Source organism: Coregonus clupeaformis, chromosome 24 (assembly GCF_020615455.1).
Source record: "Coregonus clupeaformis isolate EN_2021a chromosome 24, ASM2061545v1, whole genome shotgun sequence".
NCBI classification, from domain to species: Eukaryota; Metazoa; Chordata; class Actinopteri; order Salmoniformes; family Salmonidae; genus Coregonus; species Coregonus clupeaformis.
Window position 1 is genome coordinate 37,639,865 of NC_059215.1, and position 22,870 is coordinate 37,662,734.

Sequence of the window (22,870 nt, forward strand, 5' to 3'; positions counted from 1 at the left end):
CAAACACGACGAGTTGAGTTTTTACCAAAAAGTTCTATTTTGGTTTCATCTGACCATATGACATTCTCCCAATCCTCTTCTGGATCATCCAAATGCACTCTAGCAAACTTCAGACGGGCCTGGACATGTACTGGCTTAAGCAGGGGGACACGTCTGGCACTGCAGGATTTGAGTCCCTGGCGGCGTAGTGTGTTACTGATGGTAGGCTTTGTTACTTTGGTCCCAGCTCTCTGCAGGTCATTCACTAGGTCCCCCCGTGTGGTTCTGGGATTTTTGCTCACCGTTCTTGTGATCATTTTGACCCCACGGTGTGAGATCTTGCGTGGAGCCCCAGATCGAGGGAGATTATCAGTGGTCTTGTATGTCTTCCATTTCCTAATAGTTGCTCCCACAGTTGATTTCTTCAAACCAAGCTGCTTACCTAATGCAGATTCAGTCTTCCCAGCCTGGTGCAGGTCTACAATTTTGTTTCTGGTGTCCTTTGACAGCTCTTTGGTCTTGGCCATAGTGGAGTTTGGAGTGTGACTGTTTGAGGTTGTGGACAGGTGTCTTTTATACTGATAACAAGTTCAAACAGGTGCCATTAATACAGGTAACGAGTGGAGGACAGAGGAGCCTCTTAAAGAAGTAGTTACAGGTCTGTGAGAGCCAAAAATCTTGCTTGTTTGTAGGTGACCAAATACTTATTTTCCACCATAGTTTGCAAATAAATTCATTAAAAATCCTACAATGTGATTTTCTGGATTTTATTTCCTCATTTTGTCTGTCATAGTTGACGTGTACCTATGATGAAAATTACAGGCCTCTCTCATCTTTTTAAGTGGGAGAACTTGCACAATTGGTGGCTGACTAAATCCTTTTTTCCCCACTGTATATTGTGAAGGTTATTTACATGTAAAAAAGTGATTAGTGACTTGGCTGAGCAGCGAGACATGTAGTAAATGCAGATATGTAGTAAAACAGTTTAGGACTGAATCGTAGGGTTATACATAAACGTTCCCCTTTAAGATAGCAAGTAATCAACCCCCTAATCATCGATCCTGATCATCTTAAAGCCAATACTGCGTGTAACATGGGCCATTAGCTAACAGGTAACGAATGTTAAGAGGCACTTGATATATAGTCACATTTGCCATCTAACTCATGTCACAGACAGAGGTACGTATTGTTGCTAGACTAGTAACGGCTTGGAAAATGGGCGTTGGACATGGGCGTACGGCACCTTTGGGTAGGAGATCTATAAGCGCCATGCATCTCTGAGGAACATCTTAACCTGCTGAGCTAGTCAGGAGTGTCAAGAAAGAATAGGAAGAATACTGTCTTTACATTCACTGAGTTTGGACAGGCTTTAAGGGGCACAAACATAGAAACGTGGTTGCACCTTATTCTCTATACAGGGCCTCCATGGCTCTGGGCAAAAGTAGTGCACTATATAGGGATTATGGTGCCATTTGAGATTGGCCCTTTCTCACTCACCTTTTGGGGAGCGTTGATGACCCCTGTGTTGTAGCCAAACTGCAGCGAGCCAATCACAGCTGTTCCCACTGCCATCATCAGCTGGAGCGTCACCCCCTGTGGGCAAAAAAATAATAAAGTATCTTCAGTTTTACAAAGAAATGCTCAAAGTGCTCAATCACATGCATTATTGCGTTATTGCATTATCCTACGAGCTATTGTTTTTTATATATACAGTACCAGTCAAACGTTTGGACACACCTACTCATTCAAGGGTTTTTCTTTATTTGTATATATTTTTTTTTACATTGTAGAATGATAGTGAAGACATCAAAACTATGAAATAACACATATGGAATCATGTAGTAACCAATTTTATTTTAAATAGCAACCCTTTGCCTTGATGACAGCTTTGCACACTCTTGGCATTCTCTCAACCAGCTTAACCTTGAATGCTTTTCCAACAATTTTGAAGGAGTTCCCACATATGCTGAGTACTTGTTGGCTGCTTTTCCTTCACTCTGCCGTCCGACTCATCCCAAACCATCTCAATTGGGTGGTCGGGGGATTGTGGAGGCCAGGTCATCTGATGCAGCACTCCATCACTCTCCTTCTTGGTCAAATAGCCCTTACACAGCCTGGATGTCACGACTTCCGCCGAGGCTGCCTCCCCTCCTTGTTCGGGCAGGCTTCGGAGTTCGTCGTCACCGGCTTGCTAGCCACTGCCGCTCCATATATCATCATTCCATTTGTCTTGACTTGTTAATTACACACACCTGGTTCTTATCCTGTCATTAGTCCATGTATAAGTGTTCCCTCTGCCCTCCTTGTCCTTGTGGGTGATTGTTGTTTTGTGAGAGTAGTGTAGCTCGGTGGAGCTACCCGTACATTGTTATTGCCAGGGTAGATTTTCCCCTGTGCCTGTTTTGTTTGTCACTATCCAGCGCTATTTGTGTACGACGGAATAAACTCTTCATTCGGTGATTAGCCTCCTGCGCCTGACTCCTTCTATCACACTCATCACAGAATCACCCACCCGCTATGGAGTCAGCGGGAGAAGAGCGCATGCCTGGAGTCGTGGCACGGGTCCAGGAGCATTCCACGATGCTGGCCAGCTTGGGGGAAGCGATGGATCGGGTTCTTCAGGTCGTCCAACGCCTGGAGAGGAGAGGACCCGATCTGTTGAGACCAGCTGGTCAACCGGATCCAGCCACCTACACCCCAGCACCCGGAGGGATCCAGACATCCCGACTACGGCGTTCGACGGGACGGCGGCACTCTGCCAAGGATTCCTCCTCCAACTGGAGCTTTACTTCTCCAGCATCAGGCCGGCACCATCGGAGCGGGAGAAGTTGTCCGTCCTCGTTTCCTGACTCTCGGGGAAAGCCCTGGAGTGGGCCAACGCGGTTTGTAACGAAGGAGGAGCCGCGTTGGAGGACTACGGGGAGTTCGCTCGCCTCTTTCGGGCGGTCTTCGATCACCCGACCGAGGATCAAGAGGAGGGCGAGCATCTGGTCCACCTGAGGCAGGGGACGAGGACCGCGCAGGACTTCGCGTTGGAGTTTCGGACTCTGGCAGCGGGGTCTGGGTGGAACGAGCGGGCCCTGATCGACCATTTCCGGTGCCATCTGCGGGAGGACGTCCGACGGGAGCTAGCCTGCCGGGACACCATGTTGTCTTTCATGAAACTGGTGGACATGGCCATCCGTTTGGACAACCTGTTGGCAGCCAGAGGACGTCCTGGTAGGGGTCTTCCCATTTCCACCCCGGACGACTCGGATCCCGAGCTGATGGAGCTGGGTGGAGCCGCCGTCCGAGAGAGCGGAGGACGACAGCGACAGTGCCACTCTGGTGGCACGAAGGGACAGTACACCACACGTCGTAGTCAACGCTCTTTTGGGCCTGGAGGCGGCAGGCAGGGCACTCTCGCATCACCCCAGGTATCGAACACCCACACTCGTTCAGAGCCCTCTGCTGCGCACTGTACCCTACCTATCCACTTTCCCGATCACATGGTAGTTCCCCAGTGTAAGCCGCTAGTCGATTCAGGCGCAGCTGGGAACTTTATGGACATTCTCACGCCGTCAAGGCATTTCATTGGTTCCCCTATCCATTCCACTCCCCATCAGAGCATTTGATAGTCGACCATTAGGGTCCGGGTTTGTAAAGGAAGTCACTGTACCAGTCACCATGATCACCTAGGAGACTCATTGTGAGCAGGTTACTTTTTCGATTATTGAGTCTCCTGCTTTCCCTATGGTATTAGGTATCCCTTGGCTAGCACTCCACAACCCCACCTTCTCATGGACGCAGAGGGTTCTCACAGGGTTGTCGCAAGAGTGTCAGGGTAGGTGTCTAGGTGTTTCCATTGGTGCAACCATGGTGGAAAGTCCAGACGGTACCTCCACCGTGCGCATTCCCCCGAATACCATGATCTGGCGCACACATTTTCTAAGATACAGGCGACAAAATTACCACCTAATCGGGCAGAGGATTGCGCGATAAACCTTTGTGTAGATGCTGTACCTCCCAGGAGTCATGTGTACCCCCTGTCGCAGGCTGAAACGGAGGCTATGGAAACATACGTCCCTGGGCCAGGGGTATATACGTCCCTCCACTTCATCCGCCTCCTCGAGTTTCTTCTTTGTGAAGAAGAAAGACGGCGGTCTGCGCAAGGAGACTATAAGATTTAGTTATCCTCTCCCCCTCATTCCTTCAGTGATTGAGTCAATGCATGGGGCGCGCTTCTTCACCATATTAGATCTCAGGAGTGCATATAACCTGGGGCGTGTTCGGGAGGGGGATGAGTGGAAGACAGCATTCAGCACAACCACAGGGCATTATGAATACCTGGTGATGCCCTACGGTTTGATGAATGCTCCATCCGTCTTCCAGTCCTTTGTGAACGAGGTGTTTCGGGACATGCTCGGTCGCGGTGTGGTGGCCTACATCGATGACATCCTGGTGTATTCTGCTATGCGCGCCGAGCATGTGTCCCTGGTTCGCAAAGTGCTGGTCCGACTGTTGGAAAATGACCTTTATGCCAAGGCAGAGAAGTGTATGTTTTTCCAGCAGTCTGTCTCCGTCCTCGGATACTGCATTACCACCTCAGGTGTGGAGATGGAGGGAGATCGCATTTCAGCCGTGCGTAATTGGCCGACTCCAACCACGGTTAAGGAGGTGCAGCGCTTCCTTGGCTTCGTCAACTACTATCGGAGGTTTATCCGGGGCTTTGGCAAGGTTGCAGCTCCCATTACATCCCTATTGAAGGGTGGGCCGTCCCAGCACCGCTGGTCTACTGAGGCTGACCTGGCCTTCAGCAAACTGCAGGGTCTGTTCACCTCAGCTCCGGTACTGGCCCACCCCGATCCATCACTACCGTTCGTAGTAGAGGTGGATGCGTCCGAGGTAGGGATAGGCGCTGTCCTGTCTCAACGCTCGGGCATGCCACCCAAGCTCCGCCCCTGTGCCTTCTTCTCAAAGAAGCTCAGCCCGGCGGAGCAGAACTACAACGTCGGTGATCGGGAGCTGTTGGCTGTTGTCCGAGCTTTGACCGTGTGGAGACATTGGCTCGAAGGGGCGAAACACCCTTTCCTCGTCTGGACGGACTACCGTACCCTGAATCCTCGCCAGGCCAGGTGGGCCCTATTCTTCACCCGGTTTGATTTTATACGGTCATACATTCCGGGTACGAAGAACGTGAAGGCAGACGCACTGTCCCGGCTGTATGACACAGAAGAGAGGCCCAGAGACAACACTCCCATACTCCCGGCCTCCTGCATTGTGGCGCCGGTAGTATGGGCGATGGATGCGGATATAGAGCAGGCATTACGCACAGATTCATCTCCACCTCAAGTGTCCAGCTGGCATGCGGTACGTGCCTGCTCTCATCCGGGATCGTCTGATCTTCTGGGCACACACGTCACCCTCCTCTGGTCACCCAGGTATCGGTCGTACAGTGCGCTGCCTGATCGGAAAGTACTGGTGGCCTACCTTGGCTAAGGACGTGAGGGTGTACGTCTCCTCCTGCTCGGTGTGGGCCCAGAGTAAGGCACCTAGGCACCTCCCAGCGGGTAAGTTACAACCTTTACCAGTTCCACAACGACCATGGTCTCACCTTAGTGTTGATTTCTTGACTGATCTTCCCCTCTCCCAAGGTAACACCACCATCCTGGTCGTTGTGGACCGCTTTTCCAAGTCCTGCCACCTCCTTCCTCTGCCCGGTCTCCCCACGGCCCTGCCCTGTTTACTCACGTCTTCCGGCACTACGGGGTGCCAGAGGATATAGTGTCCGACCGAGGTCCCCAGTTCACGTCCAAGGTTTGGAAGGCGTTCATGGAACGTCTGGGGGAGTGGTCGGGGTTCTTGCCATGGGCAGTATATGCCCAGAACTCTCTTCGCCACTCCTCAACTAACCTAACGCCATTCCAATGTGTTTTAGGTTTACCTACCAGTTCTGGCACCGTGGCACCAGAGCCAGACCGAGGCTCCTGTGGTGGATGACTGGTTTCGGTGCGCGGAGGAGACGTGGGACGCTGCCCATGTTCACCTCCAGCGCGCCGTGCGTCGTCAGAAGGCCAACGCTAACCGTCACTGCAGTGAGGCCCCGGTCTTTGTACCGGGGGATCGGGTCTGGTTCTTGACCCAGAATCTGCCCCTCCGCCTGCCCTGCCGGAACCTGAGCCCGCTGTTTGTGGGGCCGTTCAAAGTCCTGAGGAGAATCAACGAGGTCACTTATAGGTTATTACTTCCCCCTGATTACCGTATTAACCCCTCGTTTCATGTGTCTCTCCTCAGGCCGGTGGTGGTTGGTCCTCTCCAGGAGTCTGAGGTGCGGGAGGTTCCTCCATCTCCTCTGGACATCGAGGGGGCCCTGGCGTACTCTGTCCGTTCCATCCTGGATTCGAGGTGTCGGGTGGGGGGCCTTCAGTACCTCATGGAGTGGGAGTGGTACGGTCCGGAGGAACGGTACTGTGTCCCGGTGAGGGATATCCTCGATCCCTCCCTGTTGCGGGATTTCCACCGTCGCCATCCGGCTCGCCCTACTCCGCGTCCTCCTGGCCGTCCCCGAGGCTGGGGTCGGCGTGCTGCTGGAGCTGCAATGTGATTTTCTGGATTTATTTTTTCTCATTTTGTCTGTCATAGTTGACGTGTACCTATGATGAAAATTAAAGGCCTCTCTCAGCTTTTTAAGTGGGAGAACTTGCACAATTGGTGGCTGACTAAATACTTTTTTCCCCCACTGTAACTCTGGTTCTTCCTTTCCTGTGGTGGTCCTCATGAGAGCCAGTTTCATCATAGCGCTTGATGGTTTTTGCGACTGCACTTGAAGAAACTTTCAAAGTTCTTGAAATGTTCCGGATTGACTGACCTTCATGTCTTAAAGTAATGATGGACTGTCGTTTCTCTTTGCTTATTTGAGCTGTTCTTGCGATAATATGGACTTGGTCTTTAACCAAATAGGGCTATATTCTGTATACCACCCCTACCTTGTCACAACACAACTGATTGGCTCAAATGCATTAAGAAGGAAATACATTCCACAAATTAACTTTTAACAAGGCACACCTGTTAATTGAAATGCATTCCAGGTGACTACCTCATGAAGCTGGTTGAGAGAATTTCAAGAGTGTGCAAAGCCGTCATCAAGGCAAAGGGTGGCTACTTTGAAGAATCTCAAATATAAAATATATTTTGATTTGTTTAACACTTTTTTGGTTACTACATGATTCCATATGTGTTATTTCATCGTTTTGATGTCTTCACTATTATTCTACAATGTAGAAAATTGTAAAAATAAAGAAAAACCCTTGAATGAGTAGGTTTGTCCAAACTTTTGACTGGCACTGTATATAAAATAAGTTGCAGTCACACTGATGTCCATAAAATTACCCTCTTACTCATATCGACCGGAATCTCTGTCACGCTCGTCGGGAACAGAGGAGGACCAAGGCGCAGCGTTGCAGGCAAACACTCTTTATTTAGCGATATATTGACAAAATAAACAAAACGATAACGTGACAGTTCACAGTCTAACACAAACCAACTAGAAACAAGATCCCACAACTACTGTGGGAACACAGCCTGTTAAAATGTGGTTCCCAATCAGAGACAACCAGCCACAGCTGACACTCGTTGCCTCTGATTGAGAACCACACTGGCCAACATAGAAATGAAACAACTAGAACTACAACACAGAAATCTACACACCCTGGCTCAACATAACAGTGTCCCCAGAGCCAGGGCGTGACAGTACCCCCCCCTAAAGGCGCGGACTCCGACCGCGTCAACCAAACACCACAGGGGAGGGACCGGGTGGGCACTCGGATCCGGCTCCGGGCCTGATCCCCGCTCCCTCTCCAACCCCCCAAAGTACCCCTGGTCTGGTCTGGCCCCGCTGGCCGGAGCTGGACTGCACACTGGTGGAGCGGATTGCTCTAGCTCCGGCGTGAAGCAGCTGACCGGTGCCGGACCAGGCACCGGTGGAACAGGCACGGGCCGTGCCGGACTGACGACGCGTACCATAGGCTTGGTGCGGGGAGCAGGAGCGGGCCTGACCGGACTGGCGACGCACACCACTGGCTTGGTGTGGGGAACAGGCACGGGCCGTGCCGGACTGACGACGCACACCACTGGCTTGGTGTGGGGAGCAGGAGCGGGCCTGACCGGACTGGCGACGCACACCACTGGCTTGGTGTGGGGAACAGGCACGGGCCGTGCCGGACTGACGACGCACACCACTGGCTTGGTGTGGGGAGCAGGAGCGGACCGGACCGGGCTGGCGACGCACACCACTGGCTTGGTGTGGGGAACAGGCACGGGCCGTGCCGGACTGACGACGCACACCACTGGCTTGGTGTGGGGAGCAGGAGCGGGCCGGACCGGGCTGGCGACGCGCACCATAGGCTCGGTGCGGGGAGCAGGAACAGGCCGGGCCGGGCTGGTGACGCGCACCATAGGCTCGGTGCGGGGAGCAGGAACAGGCCGGGCCGGGCTGGCGACGCGCACCACAGGCTCGATGCGAGGAACAGGAACAGGCCGGACCGTACTGGGGACACACACCACTGGCCCTATGCAGGGATCAGGAACGGGCCGGACCGGACTGGTAACACACCCCAGTACCTCTCGCCGTGCCTCTACACCTTCCTTCCCCTCTTCGACCAGTGGCCCCCGTAACCTGGCGGCCTCCTCTGCCAACCCGCTGGGCTGCTCTGTCGCGGTCTCCTGCTGCCCCGTCGTCCACGGCGTTAGCCCCCCCCTAAAAATTTGATGGGCTTCACTCCTACCCGTGGACCAGGTCTCCATACTTTTTGCCAGCCTTTCGCCCTTCTGCTTCCACGTCAAGCCCCTCTCTTCCTCACATGGCTTGACCCAGTCGAGGAGGCGAAGGAGATCCGCTAGAGCTCTCTCAGGCGATGGCTCCTGGACTTGCTGCTTGGTCCAGTCTTGGTGGGATCTTCTGTCTCGTTCGTCGGGAACAGAGGAGGACCAAGGCGCAGCATTGCAGGCAAACATACTCTTTATTTAGCGATATATTGACAAAATAAACAAAACGATAACGTGACAGTTCACGGTCTAACACAAACCAACTAGAAACAAGATCCCACAACTACTGTGGGAACACAGCCTGTTTAAATGTGGTTCCCAATCAGAGACAACCAGCCACAGCTGACACTCGTTGCCTCTGATTGAGAACCACACTGGCCAACATAGAAATGAAACAACTAGAACTACAACACAGAAATCTACACACCCTGGCTCAACATAACAGTGTCCCCAGAGCCAGGGCGTGACAATCTCTCAGTCATTTCACCTTCTAGAATCTGCATCTTCAATCTATTAAGTCAAAAGAGAGATGCACTGAGAGTAGTTTTACTCCTAAATTCCTTTTAGACCTTATATATCATAAATCACTTATTTTAAAATCAGGTATAAACAAAATCATATGCCCTGCTTAAACAATAACACACTCTCCATCTTATTTTTCCAGGCTTGAGCGTTTTACGTCAGTGGCCTTTTAATATTTTAGTAATCTCGCTTCTATCTTGTGCATGACAGTGCTCCTGTGTGGAGGTTATATTCAGGGAAGCGGAGTCGGCCAGCGTGCAGCTTTGCAGGGATCAGCTGCTGCTGTGTCATGCTCACTCCTTCTTCACCGTTGCCATGGACACCTTTCGGACGCCCTTTAGCTTCTCGCCCACCCAGCGAGGGAAGACTGTCCCCTGTGAAGGACAGGCCGGGTGTAAAAACGGCCAGCTCATCTCTTATTCAAGACCCCAACTTTCTTTTTTGTTTTCATATTGCAATCATCATTATTTATTAGCCAATCAGCTAACTTTATTCCAGGGACTTAGCGTACGACCCCACCATGCAGGGCCATCAGTCAGTCAGTAGTTTTCCATCCTGATGAATTGCATAACCAAGGCATATTTTTCATGGTTGTGAAAAACCCTCTGAACCCTCTCTCTGGTCCTGGGTTACAGAGGCACACACTTTAGAGATAACCTTTCCAGCCCAGCAGAGGCAGAGGCTACCATCATCATTCCCTACGTTCTAGACCTCAGCTGAATCTGGTAATGAATGGTGTGGCTGTTGAAAAAGTTGAGGAGACTAAATTACTTGGCGTTACCTTAGATTATAATCTATCATGGTCAAAACATATAGATTCAATGGTTGTAAAGATGGGGAGAGGTCTGTCCGTAATAAAGAGATGCTCTGCTTTTTTGACACCACACTCCAAAAAGCAAGTTCTGCAGGCTCTAGTTTTGTCTAATCTTGATTATTGTCCAGTCGTGTGGTCCAGTGCTGCAAGGAAAGACCTAGTTAAGCTGCAGCTGGCCCAAAACAGAACGGCACGTCTTGCTCTTCATTGTAATCAGAGGGCTGATATAAATACTATGCATGCCAGTCTCTCTTGGCTAAGAGTTCAGGAGAGACTGACTGCATCACTTCTTATTTTTTTAAGAAACATTAATGTGTTGAAAATCCCAAATTGTTTTCATAGTCAACTTACACACAGCTCTGACACACACACTTACCCCACCAGACATGCCACCAGGGGTCTTTTCACAGTCCCCAAATCCAGAACAAATTCAAGAAAGCGTACAGTAATATATAGAGCCATTATTGCATGGAACTCCGTTCCATCTCATATTGCTAAAATAAACAGAAAACCTGGTTTCAAAAAACAGATAAGCAACACCTCACGGCACAACACCTCTCCCCTATTTGACCTAGATAGTTTGTGTGTATGTATTGATATGTAGGCTACGTTTGCTTTAAAAAAAATAATGTATGTAGTTCTGTCCTTGAGCTGTTCTTGTCTATTAATGTTCTGTATTATGTCATGTATCATGTTTTGTGTGGACCCCAGGAAGAGTAGCTGCTGCTTTTGCAACAGCTAATGGGGATCCTAATAAAATACCATGGACAATCCTGCCTCTGGACTCCCAGTGTTTAGTGCGTCTTTGACAACGTAAGTGTATTCGCAACCAGTTAGGGTTCAGTGTATGTTTATTTAATCTGTATACTTGTAATAGGACTACTACTTTGTAACCAACTGCTTATATATGTTTTATTTCATGCTAGTATGCTGTTTCTACATGCCTGAGTACTAGCCAACTGCATACCCTGTTCATCTGTCCCCTTTAGCATTATTCTGGGTACAGTACCCAGGCCATTAGGAGTAGTACCTCAATTTATTGTTGTGTGACCTAAGATGGCTACCAGCTAGTCCTTCTTGTTACACAACCAGTATGGCCGACCGCTGACGTCATCATGTCCGGTCACTTCCTGCTGTAGTCCTAACCACAACCAACATGGCCACCGTTCACATGTTAGCATCCTAGCCCCATAGCCTGCTAACTACTAGCTGCTAATCTGCTATAAAAAACTATAAAAGCGTCTGCTAAATGGCATATTATATTATATACCAGAGGTGAGACCAAGTCACTATTATTCGAGTCAAAACAAGTCTCAAGTAACAAGGCCAGAGTCTCAAGTCAAGACTCGATTCAAGTCCAAGTCATGCATTGTAAGAGCAAGTCAAGTCACAAGTTTTCAAGTCAAGTTTCAAGTCAAGTAAAAATAAATCTATACATGCAACACCTGTTCAACTACAAATCTTTGTCTATTTATTGAGGCTACCAGACAGCCCATTTCATTAATTTTTTTGCCCATGTAATTGTAAAATAGGGACCTTGTAGCAGTCATAAGGGCATAAAATCAGCAGAAGGCAAGGCAGGTTGACGTGCTCAGAGTGTAGATTTATTTACAGGTCGGTGATCCAATGGTGAAAGCACCATATCATACAAAATATGCAAGTAGATTTACCAAATATACACGGGCTATAACCGCAAAGAAATAGCCTCTGTATCAGGCTTAACCTGTCCTATCAGGAGCTCAAACAGGTAGGCCTACATAGTACAAGCACTTGGCCCCCAGGACCATTCAATTACACAATTAGCAATTACAACCAATAAACTGGTTCTATAATGTAAAAGGCAATTTACACATCCATTGTTATATTGGTACATTCGTCTTAATCAGACTTAATGATTATAAATGATATTTCAACACCATGCATACATGGAAAAATCATTTTCTCTTATTCAACATTCTGAAATAGCACTCCCCCTCCACTGGCGGGAGTTTGGAGAGCGCAAGTGTTACGGATTCAGCCGAGGCTGCTCCTCCTCCTTGCTCGGGCAGGCTTCGGCGTTCGTCGTCCCCGGAGTACTAGCTGCTGCCGATCGATGTTTCGGTGTTTGTCTTGTTTGGTCTTTATTGTTTACACCTGTTTCCCATTATGTTTAATTGTGTTCCCTTTATAACCCTCTGTTTCTCATTGTGTATTGTGCGTAATTGTTTTGGTCTTTGCGGCAGTTGCCCATGTGTGCGGGTCATATTATTTCCTCTCTGCTTGAGGTTGCCTTTATACTTTGTATTTGCACTGCATCCAGTAAAGTTTCTGCCAGTAGCTCGGTGTCCTGCTCTTGACTTCGCCTACCGCATACACGTCGCTGTGACAGCAAGTGAAGAGCCGTGCCTATGGTAATAACAGTAATAATTCATTTTAACAACAAATTCCAAATGCAAGCTTCATAAGTAAATTATACATTTCAAGCAATTGTTACATACCAAAATACCAGTAGGTCTATGCTAGTAATGGTTGCCCCATTGCTGGTGACCTTGCAAAGTAAACAGTTAATATTCTTGATCACCAAACCATTTTTATTATATTTATTTATTATGGCAATCCTCTCTTCCTACAATTTGACGTTTGCGCTGCAGCCGATCCTATTGCTGTACAGCAAATCAGCAATCTGTTCACTAGCTCACCCGACCTGTGTTGTTTGACAGTTTGCTGGTCCAATCAGAGTGCCGAGTGTGCGTTTCACTAGCCAATCTGTTGCAGTTTTTTTTGCAAGGGTGATGATGCTGCGGCTTCTGTCTCTGGCTGCATGTAGAGTAATCCATGTAGACTCTGTGCCACAAAATAAGTGACAAAACATTACAAAACGTTGCCAGATAATTTCAAGTCATCAGTCTCAAGTCGAGTCCCGAGTCTTGAGGCTCCATGTCCAAGTCAAGTCTCAAGTTATTTTATTTTCTATCAAGTCGAGTCTCAAATCATCAAATTTGTGACTTGAGTCAGTCTAAAGTCCAAGTCATGTGACTTGAGTCCACAACTCTGCTGTATACTGTTTCCATTGAATGCTATTTGTGCCCTGTTACTGCTTACACTGTAGTAGCTTTGTAGCCTATCACTGTACAGCCATTACCATATACGCTATATTGCTATTACTGCTCTATATGTTACATCATTGCCATTCCCTTTGTATAGCCTTACATTGCTATTACTCTGGTGTAATATATATTCCCTGTTTCTTCTGTTCTACAGAAACCACTACAACACTATCATTATCACTTCCACTAGTTTCCTCCTCTTCCTGTTTGCTATGTGTGTGTGCCTGTCTGTTTGATGTGGCAATAAAGTGTGAGTTGTATCCCTGTCTCCTGCAGGTCTTTATCAGTCCTCTTACCAGGACTTTGGGACAGTTGCACCTATAAACCGGCACCTCTATCGCAGTCCACCACCAGTTGGTGGCGCTCTTTTTCAATGGTATTTTGAACCGGATCCAGTAACTGCTACAGCCCAAGGATGCCAGTCACCAGAGAAGATCCTCCACAAGTTGTGGTTCGTCCCCACAATTAAACTCACCCCCCACATCATCTAATTGACTATGAGGTAAGCTTCGAGTCAAGTCACACACAACACACAACAACACACCACTCTTTGTCTGCACCACGTACTCTCACTACTGGTGTCCCCCAGGGCTCGGTTCTAGGCGCTCTCCTCTTCTCTCTATACACCAAGTCACTCGGCTCCGTCATATCCTCACATGGTCTCTCCTATCATTGCTATGCAGATAACACTCAACTACTTTTCTCCTTCCCCCCTTCTGACACCCAGGTGGTGACACTCATCTGCGTGCCTGGCAGATATCTCAATGGCCCACCACCTCAAGCTCAACCTCGACAAGACAAAACTGCCCTTCCTCCCGGGGAAGGCCTGTCCGCTCAAAGACCTCTCCATCACGGTTGACAACTCCACAGTGTTGCCCTTCCAGAGTGCAAAGAACCTTGGCGTGACCCTGGACAACACCCTGTCGTTCTCTGCAAACGTCAAAGCAGTGACCCGTTCATGCATTCCCCATCATATGGTCCACCACAATGGGAAGAACAGAGTGATCTTCAACTGTTCCTTCAACTACAGAGGCAAAAGCTTGAACGAACAACTCCTTCCTGGACCGACCATGGAAGCTATGTACTCTGCAAGGAGTCCTTCTCTATTTCTGGGAACACTCTGTGGCCATCAGCAGCGACATAAAAGGGATGTTCCATCAAGTTCGCCTGCTACCCGAAGACCAGCCTCTTCTCCGGTTTCTGTAGCGAGACATGAACCGAGACGACCACCCTGATGTCTTCGAGTGGCAGGTGCTTCCCTTTGGGACGACGTGTAGTCCCTGCTGCGCTACATTCGCTCTTCATCAGAATGCGTTTGACCACAGCGAGCCTGAAGTGTACTTCTCTGTACAACGCTGTTTCTACATAGACAACTCTCTACAAAGCCTCCACACTGTAGATTAAGCCAAGAAACTGGTGGACAAGCTGAAGCACCTCCTTACTGAGGGCGGATTCGATCTACGCCAGTGGGTCAGCAACCTTCCAGCAGTCATCAGACACCTATCTCAAGAGTCCAGATTGGAGAGCAGTGAGCTCTGGTTCACCCAGGCTGGTGTGGAACCTCAAGAGCAAACACTTGGACTACGATGGCAATGTCTGTCTGACACTCTCGGCTAGACGGCGCTTGTAACGCCAAGGTAGTGGGTTCGATCCCCGGGACCACCCATACACGAAAAATGTATGCACGCATGACTGTAAGTCGCTTTTGATAAAAGCGTCTGCCAAATGGCATATTTTTTTATATATTTTTTTACAAGCACGGTCAAATGGAGAAAAAAAATCACCAAACACAACATATATCGGATCCTTGCATATATGTGATCCACTCTGCTTCATCATCCCATACACTACACGGGTCAAGGTCATGGTCCAGAGGCTCAGGTACAAGAAAAGAGGGTGGTATGACCCAGACCTACCTGAAGATCTTCTCCCAGCTTGGCTTACTTGGGAGAACGAACTTCCACAGCTGCCTCAAGTCACACTGCCAACGTGTTACGTCAGTACCGACATGGACCTCCCAATCAGCACAAGAAGTGTCAGTGATGCCTCAGAGCGTCCGTACGTTGCGTCGTGTACCTCCGTACTGAAGACTCCAACGGGAGGATCCAAGTGGCATTCCTTGCAGCAAGATCAAGAGTGGCCATAAAACGATAACAGTCGATGCCAAAGACTCGAGCTCTGCGCTGCACTCACCTGTGCCCAGCTGGCCGTGGTCCTCAAAAAATAACTAAACCTGGAGATCCACGACATCACGTACTGGTCGGATTCTACAACAGTCTTAATCTGGCTCCAGTCAGACTCCTGCAGGTACAAGGTATTTGAAATACAGGAGCTCATGGATCCCCAGGCCTTGCGTTACATGGACACTGAGACAATCCAGCTGATGATATCACGCGTGGCAAGACACTGTCTCAGCTCTCAGAACACAATCGTTGGAGTCAAGGTCCTCCATTCCTGTGGCAGGCCCAGTCATCCTGGCCGAGACGACCGGACGAAATACCTCCTGATGAAGCAGAGGAGCTGTGAAAGCCTGACTTCTGTGGACTCATGTCAGTGGACATTAACTCGTCTCTCCCTGATGTTGCCAAGTTCAACACTTTTCAGGAGCTGTTGGAAGCCACAGTGCAGTCACTACACGGGGTGGCCAGTAGTGCCAACAGTCCCTCAGCTGACAACTTCAAGCAAGCCGAATTCGAAGTTCTCAGACATGCCCAGTCTGAGAGCTTCCCAGAAGTCCTCTCCCTACTAGAGGCAGGTAAGCCAGTCCCTCCGAGCAGCCGTATGGTGACACTGGCCCCTGAGTATGACAACGACACCGGACTGATCAGTGTTGGAGGTCGCCTTCGAAGGTGTGATTAGCTGGGCCTTGACATCCTTCACCCAGTGGTCCTGGACCCAGCTCATCCAGTCACGAGGCTACTGATCAAGAAATATGATGAGCAGCTGCGGCACCCGGGCCCAGAGAGGGTGTTTACCGAGTTATGGATTCTGAGGGGGAGGACAGCTATCTGCCGCTTCCAGCTTGGTTGCACCGAATGCAGGAAGTGGCGACTCCAGCCAGATGTGCCTAAGATGGCTGACTTACCTCCAGCCTGACTGCGGTTCCAGTAGCCCTCATTCTATTTTACAGGTGTCGACTGCTTAGGACCGTATCCTTTCTGATCTTGGCAGATTGAGGAACGAATTTCAAGGTATGAGAGTGAGAGCTACAGAAGGCCTTCACGGCTCTCCACCAACAGCTCCAGGAACAGTTGGCCAGTCAAAAGATTTGCTTGCTTTCAACCCGCCAAGTGCGACGTACTTTGGAGGATGCTTGGAAAGGGAGATCAGATCCATCAAGACTGTTTTGCAAACCACCCTCGGCGCACAGACTGTCTCCAAAGAGGTGCTGAGGACTATCCTAATTGATATAGAAGGGATCTTGAACTCCAAGCCCTTGGGGTATGTGTCCTCGGACATCGCAGATCTGTATCCAATCACTCCTAACTCTGTTCTCATGGTGGCGGCCAGACTCGTCACTACCACAGGTGGTCTACCCAGAGTCTGAACTGCTCAGTCGCAAAAGACAGAGACACAGCCAGGTTCTAGCCGACCATTTCTTGCATTGCTTCACAAGCCCGCCAGAAGTGGCACAAGGATAAGGAGGAACCTGCAGTTGGGACCGTTGTGATGATCGTGGATGATCAGTCTCCTAGAGCACTCTGGCAAGTTGGAACTGTTAAGTCAGTTATCCTTGGAGCAGACGGGTAAGTGAGGATAGCAGAGATCCAAGTCAAGGATAGAACCTACGTCAGGCCTGTTGCTCGGCTCATCCAGCTGCCCTTCCTCAAGAAGCTACTGACCCTTAGCTGGCCTGTCAGTTGAAGCAAATTTGTACAACACATTTGGGGGCGGCTGTAAAAATGTCAGCTTATCTCCTATTCAAGACCCCAACTTTCTTTTAGTTTTCTGGGAATAAGGTCATGCCAATCATAATTATTTAGGCCCCTGTAGTTCAATGCCAGGGTTGTGGGTTCGTTTCCCACGGGGGGTATGAAAATGTAATCACTCACTCACTCTGGATAAGAGCGTCTGCTAAATGACTAAAATGTAAATTTATTAGCCATTCAGCAGCCTTTATTCCCAGGACTTAGCGTAGGACCCCAACAGGCAGGGCCATCAGTCAGTCAGTAGTTTTCTATCCTGATGACCAATCGTTTTTCCCTCCAGCTCATTCTACCTCCTGAGGAAAAATACCTTTTATTTTCTGATGTTGATTGTGCGTGCAGCTAAATAACCACAATTAGTATCAGAGGGAGTGGTGTTGTATGTGTGTGTATGTGGATCTTCATTAAAACCATTGAACTGGAAATACTGCTTCCTCGTGTTCTGGACGTTCTCTCTGAAGGGGAGAGGAAAGTGTGTGTGGGGGGTGGGGTGAGTGTGTGGGTGTGTATTGAATACTTGGATGGCTTTGATAACACTTTGAAGTTGCTGCTACTAAATGTATTTTCATTTGGACCCCATAGTTTGATTTTCAGGAAAAAAGTAATGCAAGGGGGATAATAGTGTGGAGATAAAGAGTGCTGAAAAGCTTCATCAGAAAGTTAACCCATGAGTAGGGGCATTACCCAAATGTAAACAACAGTAAATGAGAGAGAGCAAACTAGCTTTTGGGGTCAATGAGTGCATTCTTTAACCCCCCACAGAACAGGATGTAAACCAAATACACACACACACACACACACACACTCACACACACACATACACACACACACACACAAGACAGATAGACCAAGACAACCTCTGTTTAAAACACACAATTCAGAGACCGTGAATGTGTACCTCCTGGCAGCCTCCTCTGAGGCACATAATTATAAGGATGCTGAAAAGTGCCTCAATATGTTTTAGAATAATTACATGTGTTATTGACATATAGGGACAGGGTTCCCCAAGTAATTAATTAATCCGATGTTTATACCATATAAGGCAGACAACTAACTAGGATGATAATTTCTCAGAGTGAGCAATATACAGTGGAGAGAACAAGTATTTGATACACTGCCGATTTTGCAGGTTTTCCTACTTACAAAGCATGTAGAGGTCTGTAATTTTTATCATAGGTACACTTCAACTGTGAGAGACGGAATCTAAAACAAAAATCCAGAACATCACATTGTATGATTTTTAAGTAATTAATTTGCATTTTATTGCATGACATAAGTATTTGATCACCTACCAACCAGTAAGAATTCCGGCTCTCACAGACCTGTTAGTTTTTCTTTAAGAAGCCCTCCTGTTCTCCACACATTACCTGTATTAACTGCACCTGTTTGAACTCGTTACCTGTATAAAAGACACCTGTCCACACACTCAATCAAACAGACTCCAACCTCTCCACAATGGCCAAGACCAGAGAGCTCGGTCTGGGGCTCCATGCAAGATCTCACCTCGTGGGGCATCAATGATCATGAGGAAGGTGAGGGATCAGCCCAGAACTACATGGCAGGACCTGGTCAATGACCTGAAGAGAGCTGGGACCACAGTCTCAAAGAAAACCATTTGTAACACACTACGCCGTCATGGATTAAAATCCTGCAGCGCACGCAAGGTCCCCCTGCTCAAGCCAGCGCATGTCCAGGCCCGTCTGAAGTTTGCCAATGACCATCTGGATGATCCAGAGGAGGAATGGGAGAAGGTCATGTGGTCTGATGAGACAAAAATAGAGCTTTTTGGTCTAAACTCCACTCGCCGTGTTTGGAGGAAGAAGAAGGATGAGTACAACCCCAGGAACACCATCCCAACTGTGAAGCATGGAGGTGGAAACATCATTCTTTGGGGATGCTTTTCTGCAAAGGGGACAGGACGACTGCACCGTATTGAGGGGAGGATGGATGGGGCCATGTATCGCGAGATCTTGGCCAACAACCTCCTTCCCTCAGTAAGAGCATTGAAGATGGGTCGTGGCTGCGTCTTCCAGCATGACAACGACCCGAAACACACAGCCAGGGCAACTAAGGAGTGGCTCCATAAGAAGCATATCAAGGTCCTGGAGTGGCCTAGCCAGTCTCCAGAACTGAACCCAATAGAAAATCTTTGGAGGGAGCTGAAAGTCCGTATTGCCCAGCGACAGCCCCAAACCTGAAGGATCTGGAGAAGGTCTGTATGGAGGAGTGGGCCAAAATCCCTGCTGCAGTGTGTGCAAACCTGGTCAAGACCTACAGGAAACGTATGATCTCTGTAATTGCAAACAAAGGTTTCTGTACCAAATATTAAGTTCTGCTTTTCTGATGTATCAAATACTTATGTCATGCAATTAAATGCAAATTAATTACTTAAAAATCATACAATGTGATTTTCTGGATTTTTGTTTTAGATTCCATCTCTCACAGTTGAAGTGTACCTATGATAAAAAATTACAGACCTCTACCTTAAGCAAGGCACTTAACCCTAATTGCTCCTGTAAGTCGCTCTGGATAAGAGCGTCTGCTAAATGACTAAAATGTAAATGTACATGCTTTGTAAGTAGGAAAACCTGCACAATTGGCAGTGTATCAAATACTTGTCTCCCCACATATATATATATATATATATATATATATATATATATAAACATGGTTTCAAATGTTGTCAGGCAAGGAGACATGTACATATGTACATCTGCATGACCCATTGACATAGGACTTCAACACACACACCCACACAAACACATAGAGAGATCATGTTTTGACACTTGGTCTAACTCAAATAAAGTACTGTATGTTCCACAAAATAAACAATCCATCACAGACATTCTCTGCTTCAGGTATCAGGACCCAGTCTAGACTGATATGCAAGTTTGAGACTTTGTTCCCTCAGACAAATTGAACCATCCTATTCTACCCAGCCATACTCAACAACACTAGATATTGCCAAAGTTTAACATCGCAAACATCCTTTGTGTCGTGTCGTTTCAGGGCAGTACTCCATATAGGCCTAATGTGCAAAAAAGTTGCAACAAAGCATCTGATATTGCATAACCTATAATGAATATGGCCATTTAAACTCAGCAGGACTTTCAAACTCATGTAGACAAAACCAACAGCACAGGCTACCAAGACTATCCATTGGCCATCAGCATACCTTGGATACTAGGCTAATTTAACTAGTCTATCTTTGTCATTACCTTGCCTCCGCCTTCCATATTTGATCAGTGAAGTAGATCGATGGTTGAAAGCAGGTCTGTTGGGACAACTCGCAGCTCCTGCTTGGATAATATTATTGTATCTTCCTTGTGTCTTGTATCTTCCTCGGATCTTCAGAGGCAACTAAAATCCACAGGGTTTACTACACTGTTGTAAGCTTTTTTCAATGTTGATATCAAGTAAAAAACTAAAAAAAATTATGCAGTCTTTCCTTATCTCTTGTGTGGTGCGTTTCTAGACCGTTATAGGCTCCCATTGACTTGCTGCTAATGGACATAAGCCGGTTAATATAATTCAAGCAGCTTCATTGTGATTGGCTATCGCTAGTTTCCAAGCGAGCGCTTCGGACGTGAGGGATCAATGTCTGTATATTAAGTGTGGGAGAGCCTATTCGTAACATATGGCTCTGATTGGCTGTGGATAGCTCGGCAGATGACGTAGCCCATAACATACTACAGTACTACAATAAAGTTTTATGCGATGGACAGAGACATTTTTCCACTTCAGCCAATATTTATGTTGCGTGTGTTACTTTGAAAAAGTAATCAAAGTATCTAAGGCAAGATAACTTGTTAATAGATTAGCATTTCAATTCTCCATTAGCGACTGTAGCTTATCACTGAAATATTTGTTATTGTTAGGCTACTTTAAAGGTATAGCATTAACTATGTGCAGACACAAAGACAAGATGATAAAATGTAGTCTCTCTCTGAAAGGGACAGAGTGGCTTGTGCTCAGGTGGAAGTGCATAGTAGTGTTGATGTAGGAACATGGCCAAGGTTGATTTCCTGGATTAGATTAATTAAATGTTCAAGCACTGAGGCTATTTATAAATGAGACCATATTGTGGGGTGAGTAATCTTCATAGTAATCGTTCAGTTTGTGATAAAAGCACCAAATGTGCCACAAATTATATAAAAACTCAAAAGATTTAGATAGCGGTCCAACGCAGGTATGGCCCTGTGGCATACATCTTCCAAAATGGCCTCTGACGCTCTTATTTGTATTAATAATATAAAGAAAATATTCTACATACTCCCACAGTAATTGTTTAGCTATTTTCTAAATGTCAGATTGTTTTGATAAGATGTCACTACGGTCAGGCTGGGACCCTGGAGAACCATGTTTACATGGGAAAGCAGTAGGGGTGGCACAGATTTTTCTTGACACCCCTCTCTAGGAACTCAGAGGGGCACATTTGGAGATGCACAATATTTACAGAATGTGTTGGGTGAAGTGCATCTTTGTTTAAACAACTATGTTTGAGCAACAGGTTCAATGTCTTCATCAAATACCATCAGAACCAGTGATGTAGTTGTAAAAAAATAAAAAAAAGTGGGTAAACGCTGGTCGCATTCCCTGTGAATAAAGTAATGCTCCCTAAATGTTCTATGCATTTTTTCACAAAAGATGTGTAAACTAGTCTCCTGAGTGGCACAGTGGTCTAAGGCAGTGCTAGCTGTGCCACTAGAGATCCTGGTTTGAATCCAGGCTCTGTCGTAGCCGGCCGCGACCGGGAGACCCATGGGGCGGCGCACAATTGGTCCAGGGTAGGGCAGGGATGTAGCTCAGTTGGTAGAGCATGGTGTTTGCAACGCCAGGGTTGTGGGTTCGATTCCCACGGGGGGCCAGTATAAAAAAATTATGTATGCACTCACTAACTGTAAGTCACTCAGGATAAGAGTGTCTGCTAAATGTAAACAGTGTTTATGTGTGTTTACCCTCTCATATACCACTAGAATGGCGCTGCATTGGATAGCAGCCATTTTACGGGCTCCAGACCAATTCAGCTATTTTGCGTGTTTTGCTGCGCTGATCTTAACTTTTTTTGTACATGATGTTTTCACCATCATTTCCTACGACCGAAAAGAGAAAAAGAAAAAGGCGGCATAAGAGAGGCCGAAGTGCAGGCACCCTGACGAGTACCTAAACCGCCTCAACCCTCCATTCTAAATTATTAGCGAACGTACAATGACTGGGGAACAAACTGAATGAGCTCCGTTCGAGACTATCCTATCAACGGGACCTGAAGAACTGTAATATCTTATGTTTCACCAAGTTGTAGCTGAACAAGAACATGGATAATATACATCTAGCTGGTTTTTCTATGCATCGGCAGGACAGAACGGCAGAGTCGGGTAAACTCAAGGGAGGAGGTGTGGGTCTCTTTGTTAACAACAGCTGGTGGCCGATCTCTAATATTAAGGAAGTCTCTAGGTTCTGATCGCCTGAGTTAGAATACCTCATGATAAGCTGTAGACCATACTATTCACCAAGAGAGTTTTCATCTATATTTTTCGTAGCTGTCTATTTCCCACCATAAACCGATGCTGGCACAAAAAACACTCTCAATTAGCTGTATAGGGCCATAAGCAAACAAGAAAATGCTCATCCAGAGGCGGCGCTCCTAGTGGCCAATGATTTTAATGCAGGAAAACTGAAATTTCTACGAGCATGTCAGGTGTGCAACTAGAGGTGAAAAACTCTAGATCACCTTTACTCAA

At 47.6% G+C, this 22,870-nt stretch overlaps 1 protein-coding gene across 1 annotated transcript in view; it reads right to left on the bottom strand.

The window, feature by feature from the left end:
- LOC121538196 (solute carrier family 2, facilitated glucose transporter member 1-like) overlaps window positions 1–20,695 on the bottom strand; it is a 49,666-nt gene extending 28,971 nt beyond the window's left edge. The window contains exons 1-2 of the mRNA XM_041846008.2: window positions 20,348–20,695; window positions 1,477–1,572 (exon numbers count right to left, since the gene is read on the bottom strand). Of these exons, the coding sequence (XP_041701942.1) occupies window positions 1,477–1,572; window positions 20,348–20,365 (114 nt within the window). The 5' untranslated portion in view covers window positions 20,366–20,695. The remainder of the gene's footprint in view (window positions 1–1,476; window positions 1,573–20,347) is intronic.
- Window positions 20,696–22,870: the final 2,175 nt, after the last annotated feature.